At 44.9% G+C, this 22,771-nt stretch overlaps 1 protein-coding gene across 1 annotated transcript in view; it reads left to right on the plus strand.

Moving 5' to 3' along the window:
* WDR88 (WD repeat domain 88) overlaps window positions 1-22,771 on the plus strand; it is a 42,329-nt gene that overhangs the window by 3,077 nt on the left and 16,481 nt on the right. Inside the window, exons 2-6 of the mRNA XM_077754682.1 lie at window positions 11,232-11,342; window positions 16,083-16,171; window positions 17,819-17,882; window positions 20,681-20,819; window positions 22,483-22,612. Coding sequence (XP_077610808.1) covers window positions 11,232-11,342; window positions 16,083-16,171; window positions 17,819-17,882; window positions 20,681-20,819; window positions 22,483-22,612 — 533 coding nt within the window. The remainder of the gene's footprint in view (window positions 1-11,231; window positions 11,343-16,082; window positions 16,172-17,818; window positions 17,883-20,680; window positions 20,820-22,482; window positions 22,613-22,771) is intronic.

Consider the following 22,771-nt stretch of genomic DNA (forward strand, 5'->3'; position numbering starts at 1 on the left):
GGGGGGCAGGGCCCGCCGCCCGCCCGGCTTGCCTTCGCCCCCTGGCGGCCGGGCCTGTCCCCGCGCCCGCACGCCTTGACCCCTGGCGGTCAAGTCCCCAGTCCCATCACTCGGGGCTCCTTGAAGGCGATAATGCTTCCTTCCTGGCATCCCCACCCCGCCAAGTTCCCTGCAAGCCCTGCAGCCACGCCTCCCCTCACCCCTACACCTCCTGCTGAGCCCGCCTCACCCTAGCCATGTCCCCCATCCAGAGTCTCTGCATCTCCGCAGTGCCTGGCTGCAGAGCCGCAAACCCCTGATTTCCGTGTCGCGTATTCCCTCGCGTCCCTTCACTCTCCCACAACTCGACACCCCTACACCCGGGGCACACACCCCGACCCCAAGTAATATGGTGCCACCGGGGGGGGGGGCGGGCAGTGGTGATGGTGGTGGTGGTGGCGGCAGGGACCTTTTCTGGCTTGTTCCTTCTATCCCCCCTCCCTTTTAAAAGCATTGGTTTATTGAGATGTAATTCACATATCCTACAAGTCACCTGTATAAAGTGTGGGGTTTTAATGTATTCCCAGAGTTCTGCAACCAGAGCCACAATCACTGTAGAACATCTCATGGACGGAAGCCCCATACTCATTAGCAGGCAATGCCCACTTCGCCTCAAGCCATCCTCCCAACTCTAGGCAGTTACAGATTTACTCTTTGTCACTATAAAATTGCTTGTTCTAGAACTTTCATAGAAAGGGAATCAAACAACATGCGGTCTTTTTTGACTGGCTTTCCCCCCTTAGTATAATGTTTTTGAGGTTCATCCATGTGCAGCATTCATTTATTTAAAAGCACATATTATAGGGGCATCTGGGTGGCTCAGTCCAGAGAGTCTGACTCTTCATTTAGGCTCAGGTCATGATCCCAGGGTTGTGGGATCCAACCAGGCATCTAGCTCTGAGCTCAGTGTGGACCCTGCTTGGGATATTCTTTCTCTCTCTCTCTCTCCCTCTGCCCCTCTCCCTTGCTCTCTTTCTAAAATAAAAAAATAAATATAAGTAAATATATATGTGTATAATAAGTACATGATATATGTATCATAAATAGACTTTATTCTTTAGGGCAGTTTTAGGTTCAAAGCAAACCTGAGAAGATAAAAGATTTCTTGTGTATCCCTTCTCATTATCAACATGCCCCACCAAATGAAATATTTAAAACAATTAATGATCCTCAATGATACCCGAAGTCCACAGTTTACATTAGAGTTCACTCTGTGTCGTACACTGTATGGGTTTGGACAAATGTATAATGACATATACAGTCATTATGTACATTACATACATACAGAGTAGTCGCACTGTCCTAAAAATTCTCTGTGCTCAGCCTATTATCCCTCCAAACCTCCCAACCCCTGGCAACCACTGATCTCTTTACTGTCTTTATAGAGTTTGCCTTTTCCAGAATATTACATATTTGGATGCATGTTGTCTTTTCAGACTGGCTTCTTTCACTTAGCAATGTGAATTTAAGTTTTCTGATTTTTTTTTTCACAGCTTGCATGTCTTTTCGTGGCTTGGTAGCTTGTTTCTTTTTAACTCTGGATAATACTCCATTATTTGGATATACCATAGTTTATTTGTCCACTCACCTACAGAAGGACATCTTTACGTTTTGCAAGATTACTTCCAACGTTTGGCAGTCATGGATAAAGCTGTTGAAACATCTATGCGCAGGTTTTTGTGTGGACATAAATTTTTAAACTCCTTTGGATAAATAGCCAAGGAATATGATTGTTGGATAGTATGTTAAGAGTATGTTTAGTTTTATAAGACACTGTCAAACTGTCTTCAAAGGCAGCTGTACCATTTTGCATTCCCACCAGCAGTGAATGAGAGTTCCTGTTTCTCCACATCTTTGCCAAAATTGTTCCAGATTTTGGCCATTATAATATGTGTGTAGTGGTAACTTATTGTTGTTTTAAATTGCAAACCCCTGATGACATATGATGTGAAACATCTTTTCACATGCTTATTTGCCACCTGTATGTATATGTTTTTTGGTGAGGTGTCTGTTAAGGTCTTTGGCTCATTTTTAATTGGGTTCTTTATCTTCTTCTTAAGCTTTGGCAATTGCTGATGGTCATCCTTTCTTGGATGTGTCTTTTGTAAATGTTTTCTCCCACTCTATGGTTTGTCTTCTCATTCTCTTGACATTGTCTTTCACAGAGCAGAAGTTTCCAATTTTTATGAAATCCAGCTCACCAATTATTACTTTCATGGAATGTGCCGTTGGCATTGTACCTAAACATTGCCATACTCAAGATCACCTAGATCCTCTCCTTTGTTACTCTCTAAGAGATTATAAATTTGCATTTTGCATTTAGGTCTGTGATCCATTTTGCGTTTTTGTGAAGGATGTAAGGTAGATGTTTAGATTTATTTTTTTTTGGCATGTGGATGTCCATTTTTTCCAGCACCATTTGTGGAAATACTGTCATTTCTCCACTGCATTGACTGTTCCTTTATCAAAGAGCAGTTGACTTTATTTATGTGGGTCTATTTCTGGGCTCTCTATTCTGTTCCATCGATCTATTTCTCTGTTCTTTCACCAATACTACACTGCCTTGATTATTGTATCTTTAGATGTAAGTCTTGAAGTTGGGTAGCGTCAGTACTCTAACTTTGTTCTCCCAAATCTTTTGCCTCTTAACATAAACTGTATAATCATTTTGTTAATATCCATAAGATAACTTGCTGGGATTTTGACTGGGATTGCATTGAATCCACAGATCAAGTTGGGAAGAACTGACATCTTGACAATATTGAGCCTTCCTATCCATGAACATGGAATATATCTCCATTTATTTGATTTTGCTCATCAGAGTTTTGTAGTTTTCCCCATAGAGCTCTTGTGCATATTTTGTTAGATAGGTACCTAAATATTTATTTTGGGGGGTGCTAATGTAAATAATATTATACCTTAAATTTAAAATTCCACTTGTCCATTTCTGTTATAACAAAAAGTGATTGATTTTTGTATGTATATATTTTTTATTTTTGTATTGTATATTCACCTCATATCCTGCAATCTTGCTAAAACTGCTATTAGTTCTAGGGGTTTTTGTTGATTCTTTTGGATTTTTTACATAGGTGATAATATCATCCGTGCATTAAGACAGTTTTATTTCTTCCTTCCCAATCTAATATTTCTTATTTCCTTTTCTTGTCTATTGAATGAGCTGGAATTGCATTACAATGTTAAAAATAAGTGGTGAGAGAAGTCTTTGCCTTGTACCGGATCTTAGCAGATACACTGAGTTTATTACCATAAGTATGATGTTAACTGTAGGGGTTTTTTTTGTTTTGTTTTGTTTAAATGTTTTATTTATTTTTAAGAGAGAAAGCATGATCAGGGGAGGGCAGAGAAAGAGGGAGGACAGAGGATCTGAAGTGCGCTCTGTGCTGACAGCAGTGAGACTGATGTGGGGATTGAACTCATGAACTGTGAGATCATGACCTGACCCAAAGTCGGACACTCAACCGACTGAGCCACACAGGTCCCCCACCTATTGTAGATAGTGTTTGGCAAGCTGAGAAGTTCCCCTCTATTTCTAATTTGCTGAGAGTTTTTAATCATTTTTAATGTTTTATTTATTTCTGAGAGAGAGAAAGGGAGAGACAGAGAGAGAGAGAGAGAGACAGCATGAGCAGGGGAGGGTCAGAAAGAGAGAGAGGAAGATACAGAATCTGAAACAGTCTCCAGGCTCTGAGCTGGCTGTTAGCACAGAGCCCAATGCGGGGCTCGAACCCACGAACCGTGAGATCATGACCTGAGCCGAAGTCAGATGCTTAACTGACTGAGCCACCCAGGCGCCCTGAGGGTTTTTAAAATCATAAATGGCTATTGGATTTTGTCAAATACTTTTTCTGTGCCTATTGATATAATCATGTGATTTTTCTTTTTTAGCTTATTGATATGATGAGCTACATTAATTGATTTTTGAATATTGAAGTAGTCTTGCAGACCTGGGATAAATCCCACTTGGTTATGATGTATAATTCTTTCTATACATTGTTGGATTTTATTTGCTAATATTTGTTGAGGATTTTTGCATCTATGTCCATGAGACATCCTGGTCGTTAGTTTTCTTATAATGTTATTATCTGGTTGTGGTATTAGGGTAAGACTAGCCTCACAGAATGAGTTAGGAAGTATTCCCTCTGCTCCTATCCTCTGAAAGAGATTATAAAGAATTGGTATAATTTTTTCCCTTAAAGGTTTGGTAGAGTTCACCAGTGAACTCATTTGGGCCTGCAGCTTTCTGTTTTGGAAGGTAATTAGTTACTATTTCAATTTTTTATTAGATAAAAATCTGCTCAAACTATTTCTTCTTGTGTGACTTTTGGCAAAGTGTATCTTTCAAGGAATTTTATTTCAAATTTGAATTTAGTCCATTTCATTTCATGTGGTTAAATCTGTAGAAATAGAGTTTTTCATAGTATTCCTTGATTATGTTTTTAACACACATGGGATCTAGCTTTTATTTCTGATATTCATATTGTGTTATCTCTTTTTATCTTGGTCGGCCTGGCTAGAGGCTTATCAAGTTTATTGATCCTTTTTAAAGAACAGTTTTTGGGTTCATTGATTTTTATCAATTTCCTGCCTTTGATTTCATTGATTTATTGCTCTCATTCTTATTGTTTTTTTTTTCTTCTGCTTACTTTGGATTTAATTTGCTCTTCTTTTTCTATTTTCCTAAGATGGAGGTTTAGATGATTGATTTTAGATCTTTCTTCTTTTTTAATATATGCATTCAATGTTATAAATATCCCTCCAAGCTCTTCTTTCACTGCATCCTACAAATTTTGATAAATCATGTTTTAATTTTGTTTAGTTTAAAATATTAAAAACCTCTCTTGAGGTTTATTCTTTGACCTGTGTGTTATTTAGAAGTGTGTTGCTTAGTCTCCATGTATTTTGGTATTTTCAATCATCTTTCTGTTATTGATTTCTAATTTAATTCCATTGTGTTCTGAGAGCAGACGTTGTATGATTTCTGAGTTTTTCAAATTTGTTAAAATGTGTTTTATGGCCTAGACTATCTTGGTGAATGTTTCTTATGAATTTGAGAGGAATGTTTATTCTGCTATTGTCAAATGAAGTCATCTGTAGATCTCCATTATATCCAGCTGACTGATGGTTGTGCTGAGTTCCATTATGTCCTTGTTAATTTTCTGCCGGTTGGATCTATTCCTTTCTCGGAGTGGGTGTAGAAGTCCCCAACTATGAAAGTGGACTCAGCTGTTTCTCTTTGCAGTTTTAATAGCTTTTGCCTCAATAGTTTGGTGCTCTAGTGTTAGGTACATATATGTTAAGGATTACTGTATCTTGGAGAATTGGCCCTTTGTCATTACACAATGCCTCTTTTTATCCCTGATAACTTTTCCTCACCATGAAGTCTGCTCCATCTGAAAGTAATGTAGCTACTTTTGCTCTCTGTTGATTAGTATTAGTATGGTCTATTTTCCTCCGTCCATTTACTTTTAATCTACATTAGTCTGTATGTCTGAAGTGGGTTTCTTGTAGACTGCGTATTGTTGGGCCCTGTTTTTTCATCCACTCTGACAATCTCTGTCTTTTAATTGGTATATTTAGACCACTCAAAGTGATTATTGATGTACTTGGATTAATATCTACAATATTTGTTATTGTTTTCTATTTATTGCCCCTATTTTTTGTTCATATTTTTGTCTTCCACTCTTCTACCTTTTGTGTGTATTTAAAGATTTTATTTTTAATTAATCTCTACACCCAACATGGAGCTCAAACTCACAACCCCAAGATTAAGAGTCACATGCTCTACTGACTGAGCCAGCCAGGTACCTTTTGTGGTTTTAATTGAGCATTCCATGTGATTCCATTTTCTCTCCTTTCTTAGCATATCAGGTGTATCGTGTTTTGTTGTTGTTGTTTTTGCTTTTCTTAGTGGTTCCCCAAGAATTTGCAATATACATTTACAGTTAATCCACTATACCACTATGCCACTTCATGGGTACTGTCAGTAACTTAAAAATAACAAAATATTTCTAATTCCTCCCTTATGTCCATTGTATCACTGCTGTCATTCATTATATGTACTATATAATATATAATGTTATATATAATTGTAGTTATATGTTAATTATATAATATATATTATTGCTATTATAATAATATATATTATATATAAGGTATTCTTTATAATACATTCTAGCTATTATTATTTTGAACAAACTGGTATCTGTTAGACCAATTAAGAATAAGAACAAGGATTTTATTTTACCTTCACTTATTCTTTCTTCGGTGCTCTCCTTGCTTTATGTAGATCAGAGTTTCTGACTTATATCAGTTTCCTTCTCTCTAAAGAAATTTTAACATTTCAGAGCACCTGGCTGGCCCAGTTGTTGAGTGTCTGACTTCGGCTCAGATCATGATCTCATGGCTTGTGAGTTTGAGCCTGGCATCAGGCTCTGTGCTGACAGCTTGGAGCCTGAAGTCTGCTTCAGATTCTGTATCTGTCTTTCTCTTTGCCCCTCCCCTGATCACACACTTTCTCTCTCTCAAATATAAATAAACATTAAAAAATTTGGGAAAAAAAGAACTGTTAACATTTCTTGCAAGGCAGGTCTATTGGCAACAAGTTTCCTCAATTTTTGTTTGTCTGAGAAAGTATTTGTCCTTCACTTTTGAAGGATAATTTTGCAGGATACAAATTTCTAGGTGGGTGGGTTTTTCCCTCCTAATACTTGCAATATTTTGCTTTAGTCTCTTCTTGCTCACATGGTTTCTAAGAAGTTGGATGTTAATTCTTTGCTCCTTTACAGGCAAGGCATTGGTTTTCCACTAGCTTCTTTCGGGATTTTCCTTTTATCTTTAACTTTCTGTAGCTTTAAAACGAGGAGACGCCTGGGTGGCTCAGTTGGTTAAGCATCTGACTTCAGCTCAGGTCATGATCTCGCAATTTGTGATTTTGAGCCCTGTGTTGGGCTCTGTGCTGACAGCTCGGAGCCTGGAGCCTGTTTCGGATTCTGTGTCTCCATCATTCTCTGCCCTTCTCTCTCAAAAATAAATAAACATTTAAAAAATTGTTTAATAAAATGATATGCCTACATGTAGATTCATTTTATTATTATTATTATTTTGCATTTATCCTGTTTGGTGTTCTTGGAGTTTACCGGATCTGAATCTGTGGTTTGGCATCTGAAATTAATTTTGGGGAAATTCTCAATCATTACTGTTTCAAACATTTCTCTTCCTTTCTTCTCCTCCTGGTATTTTCATTATGCCTATATTACAGCTTTTCAGTTGCCCAACAGTTTCTTGATATTCTGTTCTGTTTCCTTAAGTCTGTTTTTTCCTGTTTGCTTTTCAGATTTGGAGGTTTCTACTGATATATCCTCAAGCTCAGAGATTCTTTCCTCAGCCATGTCTAGTCTAATAATGAACACATCAAAGATATTCTTCATCTGTTACAGTGTTTTTGATCTGCAGCATTTCCTTTTGGTTGTTTCTTTGAATTTCCATCTCTCTGCTTACACTGCATACCGTCTGCTACGTTCATTAGAGCCTGGAGCACATGAACCACAGGTGTTTTAAATTCCCAGTCTGGTAACATCCTCCCCATATCTGGGTCTGGTGGTGGTGTTAGGCTTGTGCTGTCTCCTCAAGCTGTGTTTGCTGCCTTATAGGACTGTAATTTTTTTTTCTTGATCGCCAGACATGATGTGCTGGGTAAAAGGAACAGCTGAAAAGAAGTCCTTAGTGGTGTGCTGCTAAGGGGGAGGGGCGGGGGCAGGGGGAGGGGTCTACAGTCTTACGACTAGGTCTCAGTCTTGTGCACCTGTGCTCACTTTGAACTTCGCATCTGCTGCTCAGTCTGAACCCCTCCCTGCCCTCCACCCTTAGGGAGGTAGGGTTGGATGGCTAGAGGGGCCCGGAGCTGGGCCTTTGCCTTCTCCCGTGTGGGAGACTAGAGCCGGCCGGGGTTGGGGATGTCCCTTCCTCCATGTCAGTGTGGCTCTGATAAAATCCCAGCAGGTTAGGGTCTGGTTAAGTAGTTTCTCCAGACAAGCAGAGATTCTTGGGAAGGACAAACGCTGTGGAATATTTTACACTGATTCCTTTCCTCTCCTCCCCCGGCCAGAAGCACAAGGTGATGTCTCTCTCTGATGTTCACCATGAGGACCAGGTGCTACTGGAGACATTGTCTAACATAAACACAAGGGCTCCTCATGACTGGGTCCCCCTGGGGTTTTTAACTCTCAGAGTTGTCCACATGGAGTCTCCGGCCACTTGTCAGTTGTAGGTCAGGTTTCCCTGTCCTGGGACTGATTTCCCTGGAGGTTGCTGCTCTGGGATTTCCACTCCGTAACTTGGGATTCTTTGTATTTGCCTGTCTCCCCAGTTTGGGGAGCAGCAGTCTGCTTTGTGGCCTCACTTGTCAGAGGAATCTAGGGAGAGTTGTTGATTTTTGCTTTGGTTTTAATTTGCTTGGGTTTTGTCATGAGGATGGAGTGGTGGCTTCCAAGCTTCTTAAAGGGCAGACCAGAAATAAGAAGTCCTTCATTCCTTTTGTATTGCCTGGTAATATTTCATTCTGTGAATATGCCTCATTTTATCTGTTCATTCATCAGTGGATGGATATTTGAATTGTTTCCATTTTTTTATTATGAATGATACTGCTGTGAGTACTCATGTTCAAGTATTTGTGTGGACATATGTTTTCTTTCTTTTCTTTTTTTTTTAACATTTATTTATATTTGAGAGAGAGAGAGACAGAGTGCAAGTGGAGGAGGGGCAGAGAGAGAGGGAAACACAGAACCTGAAGCAGGGTCCAGTCTTCAAGCTGTCAGCACAGAGCTCGATGCAGGAGTCGAACTCATGGGCCACGAGATCATGACCTGAGCCAAAATCAAGGGTCAGACGCCTAACCTACTGAGCCCCTCGGGCGTCCCAATGCATATGTTTTAACTTTTTGAAGAGTTACTGAACTATATTCCAAAGAGGCTGCACCATTATACATCCCAACCAGCCATGTATGAGAGTTCCAATTTCTCCACATTCCTGCCAACACTTGTTACCACCTGGTTTTTTGATTAAAGACATCCTAGTGGGTGTGAGGTGGTATCTGAACATGGTTTTGATTTATATTTTCCTGACGGCTAATGATGTCAAGCACATTCTCCTGTACTGGAGCTCACTGATATATCTTCTTTGGAGAAATGCCTATTCGGATCTTCTGCCTATTTTTAAATATGGTTGTTTGTGTTTTTATTGTTGAGTTCTAAGGGTTCTTTATGTATTCTAGATACAAGTTCCTTATGTGCTATATGATTTGCAAAACTTTTCTTCCGTTGCATGGGTTGGTGCAATCAACCTTCCTGATGGTGTCCTCTGAAGTGCAAGAGTTTCTGATGTTGAGAACGCCCACTCTTCCTTGTCATTGTTCTGCTCCTGTGCTTGTGGTGGTGTAGTTAAGGAACCACTGCCTAATGCAAGTCCAGAAGATTTGCAGCTATGTTTTCTTCTAAGAGGCTTGTAGGTTTTGTTCTCCCTTTTAGAACTTTGATCCATTTTGAGTTAATTTCTATATATGGCATGAGGCAATGGTCCAACTTCGTTCTTTTTTTTTTTTAATTTTTAATGTTTTACTTATTTCTAGGAGAGAGAGAGAGAGACAGCGTGAGCAGGGGAGGGTCAGAGAGAGAGGGAGTCACAGACTGAAACAGGCTCCAGGCTCTGAGCTGGCAGTCAGCACAGAGCCTGACGCGGGGCTCGAACCCACGAACCGCGAGATCATGACCCAAGCGAAAGTCGGACGCCTAACCGACTAAGCCACCCAGGCGCCCCTAATCTCTCCATTTTTAATTATTTGGTATTCTTGTTGAAGAAGCAATTGACCTAATATATCAGCGTTTATTTCTGGATCCTCACTTCAGTTCCATCGACTTATATCTTGTTTTTATGCCAGTTCTACAGTGTCTTGATAATGGTCACTTTGTGAGTACTCAGCTTTATTCTTAATCAGGATTATGTAGGCTATTTTGCTTTCCTTGAGTTTCCATGTAAGTTTGAGGGTCAGCTTGTCAATTTTGGAAAAGAAGTCAGCTGGGATTTTGATGGGATAGTGCTGAATCTGTAGATCATTTTGAATTTTTAAAAAATATTTTATTTATTTCTGAGAGAGAGACAGCATGAGCAGGGGAGGGTCAGAGAGAGAGGGAGACACAGAATCTGAAGCAGGCTCCAGGATCTGAGCTGTTAGCACAGAGCCCAACACGGGGCTTGAACCCTCGAACCGTGAGATCATGACCTGAGCCAAAGTCGGACGCCTAACCTACTGAGCCACCCAGGTGCCCCTGAATCTGTAGATCATTTTGAAAGATACTTTCATCCCAAAAATAATAAGCTAATCCATGAATATGGGATGATTTTCCATGTATTTGGGTCTGCTATGATTTCTTTCAACAATGTTTTATGATTTCAAAGGATAAGTTTTACACTTTTTTGTTAAATTTATTTCTATTTTGATGCCTTTATAAATGGATTTTTTCCTACAGTATGGAGGTTCCTCAAAAAATTAAAAATAGAACTACCCTATGACCTAGCAATTACACTACTAGGAATTTATCCAAAGGATATTAAAATGCTGATTTGAAGGGGAACATGCACCCCAATGTTTATAGCAGTGCTATCAACAATAGCCAAATTATGGGAAGAGCCCAAATGTCCATCGACTGATGAATAGATAAAGAAAATGTGGTATCATGGAGTATTACTTGGTGATGAAAAAGAATGAAATCTTGCCATTTGCAACAATGTGGATGGAACTGGAGGGTATTATGCTAAGTGAAATAAGTCAGTCAGAGAAAGACAACTATCATATAATTTCACTCATGTGGAATTTGAGAAACTCGACACATGAACATGGGGAAGGGAAGGAAAAATAAGACAAAAACAGAGAGGGAGGCAAACCATAAGAAACTCTNCCACTGAGCACTGGATTCTATTCCTAAAGCCAAGACTACCCTGTATGTTAACTGACTTGAACATAATTTTAAAAAAAATTTTCTTTTCAATGTTTTATTTATTTCTAGGAGAGAGAGAGAGAGAGAGACAGCATGAGCAGGGGAGGATCAGAGAGAGAGGGAGACACAGAATCTGAAACNATTTGTAACTTGCTGAGCTCATTCAATCCATCCTTTTTTCAGATCCCATATCAAATCATGAAGGGACACGGGCACATTGTGAGTTCCTGTAACTTCTGTGTGGATGACACAAGGCTCCTCAGTGGCTCCTATGACTGCACTGTGAAGCTGTGGGTAGGTGGCCCGGTGTTAGGTGGGGATGAAAACATCCTGTTAGCTTATGCCATATCATGTGGAGAGATCGCCAATACTGAGTTCCCATACACTCAAGGACCCCAAAGATTTGGAAAGAACTTTCTGAGCAAAATGCAAGAAAAAGAAACGAAGTGAGGGTTCCACCCTAGAGTCAAGCCAGTGGAGAGAGAGGAGTTTAATGCAGTCAGCCTGTTGATTAGGAAGCAGGAGGAGGAGGGGGGTAGGGACCAGATAGGGACCTTACGCTGGAACTCTCACCTACCATGGGGCAGTTCTAGCTGTGCCTGGGGCTCACCTGAGATCTCTGAGCTGGGACATCTTGTTGGGTCTCCGTCGCATTTGGAAAATTCACTTCCATCCATAGAGATGGTATGGCTGGGCCGAGGTGGCAAAGAGGACAGAAAAGTGACCAGGCCTGGGACCTGTCCATGAGCGGTGGTTGGGAGGGGCAGGTCTGAGCACCGATCAGTGCCCCGAAGGCGCAGGAAGCAGGGCCATGATGGTCATATGAGGTTGCCGAGACGTGGCACCCAGAACTCTTCCAAAGCCCCTGGGCAGAGCCAGCAGACCCTGGAAGGCCCGTCTGGGGACATCGCTGGTCAGTCAGGAGGGGCTGACGAGGGAGCAGGAATGGGGGATGGCAATGGCCATCAGGAGCCAGGCCACAGATGACTGTGTGGCTGGGGCTTGGCCCGCGAGGGAGAACAGTCCATTCTGAGTTTTGCCATCTCCTCTGGCTCCAGGGGCGGTAGGGGACAGAAAGGAGTCTGGGCTGGTTCCCAGGTTCTGGTTTGGGTAAGCAGAGGGAGGATGGCTCCTCACCCTCCAGATGACCCCAGAGGTCATCTGCTGTGCAGTCAGTGGGTACCAAGGCCAGGCAGATTAGGCAGGAGGGTTTGGGGATTGTCCAAGAGGTTCAGCTGTGTGACCCTGGGTGGTTACATTACCTCCTGAGTCTCCTTGAAACTTTCCAGGTCAAGCTGCATGCTGGGGCTACCCTGGGGCCTGCCTGGCCAATCCCTGGCCCCAACGGACACATCCAATCCTCACCTCTACTCTGGCCCTTAGAAAATCCACTCCCCCAGCCCCACAATCTCCTTCTGGGAAAACTGGTTCCTCTGAGAGCCTGAAACTCTTTCCCAACACTCTGCGGTGACTGAGACGCCAGGGGCGAGGGGGCTCTGCTGGTCCAGATCACCCAGGGGAGGGAGAGGGCAGTTTTCCAGGTGTACATCCTGCTTGGCCCGCTTCAAATCTTCCCCCACATTATTCTCGCCTTCTGAACCCGTGGAGGGACTCACAGCAGTTTCTGTCTGTCTGGGCCAACAGGCTCTTGTCTCCGAAAGGCGAAATATACCTGTTTCTCTTGTCCCAAGATTCAAGACCATCCACGGAGACATCTCTGGTCCCCACAATGGCCTGGCCGCCTAGTCCATGCCACCGTATCTGGGATGCAGTCCCTTCGGCCTGTCCAGGTGTCCCCATACCAGCCTCGCTCATGGCCTTGCCGGTTTCCCCCACCTTCTCCAGGTCACTGCCCTCCTTCCTCTCTTCCCCCCGCAGTTGCCAGTTGTCTGTCTTGGCTGCCCCATTGACACCTCCTCCAGGAAGCCCTCTTTCTTCCTACTGGTTCTCTTTTCCCCATCTTTGCCCTTTGGCTGCCTTCTCCTGTGACTCTTCCTGCCCTTGTACAGCTGACATTCCCGAATCCTCTCCCTTCGCAGTATCTTGGCCTTGCTTCTCCCTTCTCTTCCCACTCCCGTCGCCTCCCATCTCCCGTCCCTCCTCTCGGCCCCGCCCGGAACCCAGGCATCTGATTTAATCTTTTGGAAGCCCCCTTCACCCTCACGTGGACCATTGTGAATACTTGGAAAGTCCACGCCTGTACGAAGAAGCCAGGAAAAAAATCATTCTCAATCCTGCCCCCAACATCCCTCTAGTGTGTCGGCACGCCTCTGTCTAGTCATTAAGAGATCACAGCTTTGGTGGGTTTTCTCACTGTACAAAGAAGAAGCAGGAGTCACCATTTCACAACCCTGGAGTTAACTGCTGTGAAAATGTTGGAGGAGTCTATGTCCATTTTTTTCTTATTCACACACATATATGCATGTTAACGAAATTGAGGCCATTGAGAAATGCCATTTACATAACCATAGTAAACTTGGGCTACGGATATTGTCACATTTGCCTTGTTTTTATAACTTTTTATTGGTGCCCATTCTTTCCCATTCGTTTAAAGCCTGACCAGTATCCTCGCCTTGACTTATCTGAGCCCACAGAGGGGTTCCTGCTTCCAAATGCCAGGTGAAGAGGGAGCTTTCAATTATTTCTTCCCCATGCCCTTGACCAAAGGCCCATTTATTTCAAGAAGCATTCAATACACAACAGAGACATTTCCACAGTCTTCGGAATTCACTAACAAAATCTGGCCTGTTTGCCATAGATCTCTTGCCAAAGGACTCACTTCACATTTTCTAAGAGGTGTACACATTTTCCAGGAGCATTATCTGCCTACAGTTGCTGTTCCTCCTCTTGGCCAAAAGGTGTCGCTGTTGAATGCTGCAGTTGCGCATGGACCCCACGGACATTGGTTCTTTGCAGCGCTGCCCTTAGCTGACCTGGGGCGCTGTGCAGACGGCAGTCCCAGGCGGCATGGTGATCATTTTCTTAGTTCTGCGTTTGTGCCAGAACAACGCAGCAGCCAGGGAGGCTGCAGCCTGGATGTGTCCTGTCCTGGTGTGTTCCTCTCTGGATTCCCCGGGGTCTCTTCCTGCCTCTGATTAGGGCCTGCTGGGTTACCCAGACACAAGTCCACTGTTCTCAGTCTTATGGAACGGGGGCTGAGGGTCTGGGTCTGTGCAGAAGAGAGTTCACATAGCAAGTCTGGGACTGCGGGCGAGGCTGGCCTTGACCGGCATCTGGGAGCTGTACTGGTCAGTGGTATCCAAGGATCGTGAAACTTCCCCTGAGTGTCAAAGGGGGCTCACTGTACCCATAAACCACTGTCGGTGCAAGCTGTGTGGTTTATGCTGAGCACCTGCCTTCTGTCTGGAATCTGGATTTCGGAGTATGCTAGAGAATCCCCCAAAACCCTGGGCCCCAAGGCTCAGGCACACCTCCCGATGGACAATACATCACACGTGTTGTTACAACTGGTCGCTGGAGGAATTGAGCACGTCCTGTGTGACCCACAGCAGCTTGTGTCTGGTTCTCTCTGCACTTCAGCCCATGCCTCTGTCCCTTTGCTGATTTTGCGTTGTGTCCTTTGCTGCAATCTTAGCTGTGGGCATGACTATTTGTGGAGTCCTGTGAATCCTGGAGGATCATCGGACCTGGGAGTGGCCTTGGGGACCCCCTGACACAGGGTCCTTTTCCCCCACCCCCAGCCCCAGCACGACTTGGGTTCTTAATGCAACATGGTCTCTGCCTATTGGGAAGTATTGTCACTGACCTGCCCTGGTCGACCTGAAGCTCCTGAACCGGGCATCATATTTTCACCTAGTAACTCAAGGCCTTTCTAGGAATTCATTTTCTTACCAGTAACATGTTTTTCAAGGGGACTTTCCACCCCTGCCTATTCTGAAAAGCTCCTGGCACATTTCTTGCTGAAAATATTTCATCTCTGCCACAACGGGCACTCTTCACTTTGGCACCCTGTTTTAATCCTCTAGTATTATTTAGTTTTTACCCGACTTTGTTCTTGTCATATTCTCTAGTTATTTTTTTAATGTTTATTTATCTATTTATTTTTTATAGTTTATTTTTACTTTTGAGATAGAGACAGAGCATGAGCGGGGGAGGGGCAGAGAGAGAGAGAGAGGGAGACACAGAACCTGAAGCAGGCTCCAGGCTCTGAGCTGCCAGCACAGAGCCCGATGCAGGACTCGAACCCACAAACCGTGAGATCGTGACCTGAGCTGAAGTCGGATGCTTAACTGACTGAGCCACCCAGTTGCCCCAATGTTTATTTATTTTTGAGAGACAGAGAGACAGAGCATGAGCAGGGGAGAGGCAGAGAAGGAGGGAGACACAGAATCTGAAACAGGCTCCAGGCTCTGAGCTGTCAGCACAGAGCCCGACACGGGGCTCGAACTCATGAACCATGAGATCATGACCTGAGCTGAAGTTGGACACTCAGCCAACTGAGCCACCCAGGCGCCCCTGTTCTCTAGTTATTAACCATCAGCATCTAACAGTTGCTGGTACCCCACTGCTGGTGTGCCAGGATTTGTTTCAGCCGCTCCCTGGAGGTCACAGTGACCGGTGCCTGTGTGTTTAGCCTCCCCCCTCACACATATGACGATCCTCTTCACACATAAATCTTTGCAACCACAGTTCCGACTGGAAGAATTGCTGGGTCAAAGGGTGTGAACTTTGAAAAGTTCTTTAAAGGTCTTGTGGATTCTGCAAAGCCTCTTTGGCCGGTCACGATGGGGGACATTGTCTACAGCTCTGTCCCCACAGTGGCCGGTTGCTGTCTGGCACCTGTGCCGCTAAAGGGGAGTTTTCCAGGGATGCCGCGGGTGGTGGGGTGTCCTTGCTGCTCTGGGGAAGAGACTGGAAAGGCTTTTGCCCTCTTGAGTGGGATGAGGGCACAGGACCACGGGTTCTCCTACTTGGCTGTTCATACAAGCTCGGGGCTGCCACTGAGCTCAGTTCACGACTTGCACCAACAGCTCAGTGACCTGTCTCTCTCTCTCTCTCTCCTGTTGATTTGAGGATGCTGTGGATGGCTCAGTTATTCGGGACTTTGAGCCCAGGCCCAGTGCTCCTGTTTCAGAGTGCAGCGTGACGGCTGACAGCAAAAGGTGACCTTTCCCTCATCTTGCACAGGTCAGGAGGAGTGAGGAGGCAGGCTAGGGACGGCTTTCTGTTTGATGGGCAAATACACTCCTGTTCTCCCATATGTGTGCCCACGGTTTCCACATTTCGCTGTGAGAGTCAAGGGGATGTGACAACTCTTTGCAAATTTAAAGTGCTAAAATGACAAGCATAATGTGGCTAAGACAAGGGGTGCCTGGGTGGCTTAGTAGGTTAAGCATCCGACTTTCGCTTAGGTCATGATCTCACGGTTCGTGGGTTCGAGCCCCTCGTCGGGCTCTGCGATGACTGCCAGCTCAGAGCCTGGAGCCTGTTTCAGAGTCTGTGTCTCCCTCTCTCTCTGACCCTCCCCTGCTCACGCTGTCTCTCTCTCTCCTAGAAAGAAAATAATAATAATAATAATAATAATAATAATAATAATAATAATAATGTGGCTAAGACAAAGCCAGTCCGTTTTCTTCAGAGTTGCTTCTCCATAGTCACACCTGTGGGCTACGGAAGCTGCCAGGGGCCGCTGGCGATTCAGCCCCAGGTGGCATCTCACAGGGGAAATGGAGGCAGCCACATGCCCACTGGAGCCTCTGGGAGGCATTTGCTCAAGCCCCTCTTGAGCATGTGAAATGGGCCTTTATTATTATTTTTATTTTTTTATTAAAAAATGCTTTTAAACATTTATTTATTTTTGAGAGACAGAGCATGAGTGGAGGAGGGGCAGAGAGAGAGGGAGACACAGAATTTGTTAACAGGCTCCAGGCTGTCAGCACAGAGCCTGACCCAGGGCTCGAACTCATGAACCACGAGATCATGACCTGAGCTGAAGTCAGATGCTTAACCACCTGAGCCACCCAGGCACCCTGAATTGGGCCTTTAAAACAAGGGGCTTTGCTTTAAAATAGATTTACATTTAACCAAAATATTTTTTTTTTGTGTTTGAGACAGAGAGAAAGCACAAGCTGGGGAGGGGCAGAGAGAGAGAGGCAGGCAGGAACCAAAGCAGGTTTCATACGGATAGCAGAGAGCCGGATGTGGGGCTCGACCTCATGAGCTGTGAGATCATGAACTGAGCCACCCAGGTGCCCCTGGATTTACTTTTATCGAGCAGTTACAAAGCTAGTAAAAACTAGTATGGGAACTTACGTGATTTGGGGCACATGATTACCACAGAAGCACGCAATGGAAGAAAGGTACATGCATATTGTTATGTACACAGGTACATTTAGGTTATTTTTACTAAGTGCACGAGACAACATTTCAGAACAAAGTGAGCTGTCAGTGTTTTCCTGTAAAAAGACGTGAGCAGAGATGGGAACAGTTGGTCCGCATGAGCCATAGGTATCCCCTCAGGAGAAGACAGTCATTCACAGAAGAGAAGAAACGGTCCCTTTAATGCCCTAAATATGAAAGAACATATCTGGGTGGCCGGGGATTCGGGAAGGCTGTGCAGTAATGCCTTGGTGTTAGGTTCTGAATGTTTTCAGTGAGGCTCACGGAGGGGCCGGGAACGTCTTGAGAAAGATTCGAGTATTACTTGCATTCTTAGTCCTAAGTTACAGAATTTTCCTATGAAGAATTTTCCAGATTTTTTTTTTTCAAAGAACCCATAGCCATAACTGTCCGGGTCATTTTCTTGGCAGAGTTATTGCAGCATCCTATGACAAAACAGTGAGGGCTTGGGACCTCGAGACAGGCAGGCTGCTGGTGAGTGTGCCCCCCCCCCGCCCCCGCCAGTGTGGCCGCAAGCATGAGTCTTGACTGGGCTCTGGGGGGCCTTGGGTTGGGCCTGGGGTGGGAAGGGAAACCAGTCTTCCAGAAAAGGAGAATTGTCTCAGGGACACCGAATGATGGAGGGTGGGTACCGGGGAAGGAAAGCCTCTTGGGGCAGGCCGAAGAGGGCTTTTGCCGGAAGGATGGGAGGGGCTTGGATACCCAGAAGAAGCAAGGGTAGGAGTCGGGGAGAAAGGGCCATCGCATTCCAGGCTAAGGGAACTGCACAGGCAGAGACCCTCCTCTGTGGGGTGTTGGGATTCGATGGGGCGGGCAGTAGAGTTCAGGCCACGGGACAAAGGCCACATGGCTAAAGCATGAGTGTCCTGGAGAGGGTCGTCTCCCCATCTTGGAGGGGCCACCATCCATCCATCCACCCATCCATCCATCCATCCATCCAAACCAGTCTGAGACTCCTCCTCTCTCTGTCCGGTGCCCAGACAGCCCTGGCCCTGCCGAAGGGGCTCCCCAGGGAGCTCCTCAATCACGCATCCTTTGCTCCTCTTATCTTGGTGCAAAGATCAGTTTATTTCACTGTAAAAATCCCAGAGACGATAGTTAATATCTTGGCATCTCTTTTCCTATGTCTGCATACATTTCCACATGAACACAGACAAGTGTGTTCTGTTAACAACATGGCATGATTCTGTGCGTACTTCTGGATCTTGACTCTTCTTCCCCACTTAAAAACAGATGGGTAAGTAAGTACATGTGAGCGTCATCCCTCTTAACGGACACACGGATTCCATGGTATGGGTAAGTTAGGCTGTGTTTCACCATCCCCGGTTACAGGACTCCAGGGCGGTTTCACTTTACTCTCTCATGAACAATGTCACGACAAGGAGACTTTGCATATAATATTTGATACATATGATCCAATAGTTTTAAGGAAATGGAGCTGGATTTTATTGCTAATTTGATATCAAAACATAGAGTTTTAAAAATTGTCATCCTGGGGCGCCTGGGTGGCTCAGTCAGTTAAGCATCCAGCTTTGGCTCAGGTCATGATCTCGCATTTCATGGGTTCGAGCCCCGCGTTGGGCTCTGTGCTGACAGCCAGCTCAGAGCCTGAAGCCTGTTTCGGATTCTGTGTCTCCCTCTCTCTCTGACCCTCCCCTGCTCATTCTCTCTCTCTCTCTCTCTCTCTCTCTCTGTCTCAGAAATAAATAAAACATTTAAAATTTTTTAATAAAAAAATAAAAAATAAAAATTGTCATCTAGATATCTGTGCCAACTCATATCTGAGGTGCTGGAAGAGAGCTCACCCTCTTACATGTCAGATAACATGATTTTAAAAAAATTTTTTTTAGCCAATTTGGGTAGATGGAAAATGAGACGAATATTGATTACTCCTGACTTTGAGCATTTTTCCAAACATTTATGTCTTCTCTTGTAAGTTTCTAGCTCTTGTCTCTAGCCAGGTTTTCTATTTGAGATGCTTTTCTTTTTCTTCTTTAGACTTCTTTATGGTACTTTTATTTATTTTTGTTGCACAAGTGATCCATGCCACGTGGCAACTCTAGAGCCGAATCCATTTTCCATGACTACTTGACAAATTAGGCCAAAACTTAGCTTGACAGTCAGAAATCTAGAAGCTACTTAGCTGGGTGGTTCTGGTTCAAGTTTCTTATTTAAAAAAAATTTTTTTAAAGTTTATTTATTTTGAGAGACAGAGAGAGCAGAGGAAGGACAGAGAGAGAGAGAGAGAGAGAGAGAGAGAATCCCGGGCAGGCTCCATGCTATCAGCGCAGAGCCTGATGTGGAGCTTGAACTCACGAACTGTGAGATCATGACCTAAGCCAAAATCAAGAGTCAGACGCTTAACTGACTGAGCCACCCACACGCCCCTGGTTCAAGTTTCTTATGAGGTCACAGTTAAGATGTCATCTGGGGTTACTGTCATTTGAAGGCTTAACTGGGGCTGAAGGATCTCCTTCCAAGATGGCGCACTCACATGGCTTTTGGCAGGAGCCCTCAGTTTTTCTCCACTTGGGTGTCCCCATAGGGCTGCTCGAGTTTACTCCCTCAGAGTAAGTGATCCAAGAGAGAGCAAGGAGAAAGCCATGGTTTCTTTTAGGACTTAGTCACACGGGGTCACTTCTGCCATATTCAACTCATTAGAAGTGAGTCACCAAGTCCAGTCCATACTCAAGGGGTGGGAAATTAGGCTCCACCTTTTGGAGGGAGGACTGTCAAAGAATTTGTGGGCATCTTTTAAAACTGTCGCTATGGCAATACCATAATTCATAACATACAGAGAGATCCTCCTTTCCAAGAATATGGAGCAGCTCAGTGTCCCCTTTTGGGGTTTGGGGCCAGCCTGTCCCAAGGGGTTGTGAGATGCTCAAGAGGCTGGGCTGTAGTGTCTTGTCCATAGTGCGAGGCAGACGGCAGATACTCAATAAACACTTGTTTACCAAACGAAACAGGGGTAAAGCCGGCCCTTACTAGAACCTTGCTGCCAGTCCCACTAGGTACCCTCCCCATCCTTTTCCCTCTGTCCTGGACACAGCTTGATGAATTGCATTTACTAATTTAATTAGTTAAAACTAAACACACTTAAAAATTCAGTTCCTTATCTGCACTAGCCCATCACAAGTACTCAATGGCTACATGTGGCCAGAGACGAGTATATCTGATAGCGCCTGGATGGAACATTTCTGTCATCACAGAAAGTCCCACTGGACAACCGGGCTAGAGCAAATCAACCTTTTGATTGTTGCCCTATTCAGTGGAAGATCAATCATGAGACCTTCATAGCCTCCTGTAAGTGTTCTCCTGATGGCAAATACGTAGTCTCAGCCTTGGACTCGGAGCGCGGAATCTGTATAACAGATGCGGAAAATGCCACCACGGTGTCACACATCAAAAGTGAGTTTGCATGGGCTCCCTGCTCCGTTCTGTGATGGTAGCAGCTGCTTGTCACTTGACTGACAGTGACTTTTGACTGCCTTATTTGGTGAAGCTACAATGAGCCACATCATTACAGATAGACACTCATTGGTTGAAAACCAGCAGTTAAAACTAGGACTGGTTCTCATCAGTTAAGGCTTTTCCGATTAACCCCTTGTTTGTAATAAATGAAAAAGCATTCTGTTCCAATGTCGTGCAGACTTTTAAAGCCAGTCTTGTATTGAGTGGAGGCTCAGCCTTTATAATGTTTTCATACGTATTTTTTTTTTTAAATATAAAGATAAAAGGGGCACCTGGATGGTTCAGTCAATTGAGTGTCTGACTCTTGATTTCAGCTCAGGTCATGATCTCACGGTTCGTGGGATCAAGCCCCGCGTCTGGCATGGTGCTGACAGCACGACCCTGCTTGGGATTCTCTCCCCGCCCCTCTCTCTCTCTCCCTCTCCCCTGCACATGTGCTCTCTCTCTCTCTCAAATAAATAAACTTTAAAATATATATAAAGATAATAATCATCACGTGTCACTTTTCTGGTCATGATACTGTGCAATAGTTACGCAAGGTGTTTCTATTGGGGGGAAATGGGTGATGGGCCCACAGAATCACTCAGTATTTTTTTTTTTAATTTTTTTTATGTTTTATTTATTTCTAGGAGAGAGAGAGACAGCGTGAGCAGGGGAGGGTCAGAGAGAGAGGGAGTCACAGACCAAAAGAGGCTCCAGGCTCTGAGCTGGCAGTCAGCACAGAGCCCGACGCGGGGCTCGAACCCACAACCGCGAGATCATGACCTAAGCCAAAGTCGGACGCTTAACCGACTAAGCCACCCAGGCGCCCCAGAATCACTCAGTATTATTCCTCACAAGGGCATGTGAGTGGACAGTTATCTCAAAATAAAACATTAACAAATATGTAATCTATGTAAAACATTTGGTAAGTATGTAAAGTAAAAGTGAAAGGCTGCTGTGTATGTCCTGTCTCCTCCACGGGGGTGTCTGTTATGAACAACACATTGCTGGGTGGCCTTTCCCACCTCTGTGAGTGTGTGTGGGCATGTGTGTGTGCGCGGGCACACCCCAGTCCTACTTCCCATGTGCATCTTGTGATTGTGTTTATCAGCAGGGACCTGTGGCATGGGCACTGCCGCATGGCTTGTCCCTCCCCTTCCTGTGTCCCCTTATACTCTACCCCCCCACCCTGTCCAGGTTCTGCAGACCCTCACACTTCTCCACGCCCTGTCCGACCTCCAGGCCTGGGCCTGTTCCTTCTGCGGGGAGCCCTCTTGCCATTCTGTTTCCCCTGCTAACTCTCAGCGCCCCTCCTCGACCTGTCGGGGCTGGGCCAGCCTTCTGTTGGCCAGGGACCGTGACCCACCGCACACCTGTCTGGTGGCCCCCGACCCACCGTGGGTTGTTGCTTGCTCTGTTCATGCTTCTTGTTCTCGGCCTGGCACAGAGTAGGCGCCTGGGACATGTCTGTGCAAGCGAGGAGTCCCTCGTGAAACCGGAATTGTGTTTCTGTAATACTGTCGCCCCTGGCGGAGGTGGCGTGAGCCTCCGGGCCACGCGGGGCTCGTGGCCGGGAATGTGGAATGCCGGGTGACAAGCCGCTTTCCCTGTGCCTCAGATCATCACAGCCGCTCCCTCACGGCATGCTGCTTTGACCCCGACAGCCAGAAGGTGGCTTCCGTCTCATTGGACAAAAGCATCAAGATCTGGGATATTACATCCCAGGCCACACTGCTCACCATCACCAAGTGAGTAGGGGCCCCATCTTGCAGCAGAGAGGTGGGCTGGATCCCCATTGGGGCCCTCCTGGATTTGGCCTGCACACCCTGGCCACATGGGGCACCTCCAGCTTGCTCACAGGTGCCCAGAGGAGGCTGGAGATGGAGAAAGTGAAGGAGGGAGGCGGG

Source organism: Crocuta crocuta, unplaced genomic scaffold (assembly GCF_008692635.1).
Source record: "Crocuta crocuta isolate KB4526 unplaced genomic scaffold, BGI_CrCroc_1.0 scaffold121, whole genome shotgun sequence".
In the NCBI taxonomy this organism is placed as follows: domain Eukaryota; kingdom Metazoa; phylum Chordata; class Mammalia; order Carnivora; family Hyaenidae; genus Crocuta; species Crocuta crocuta.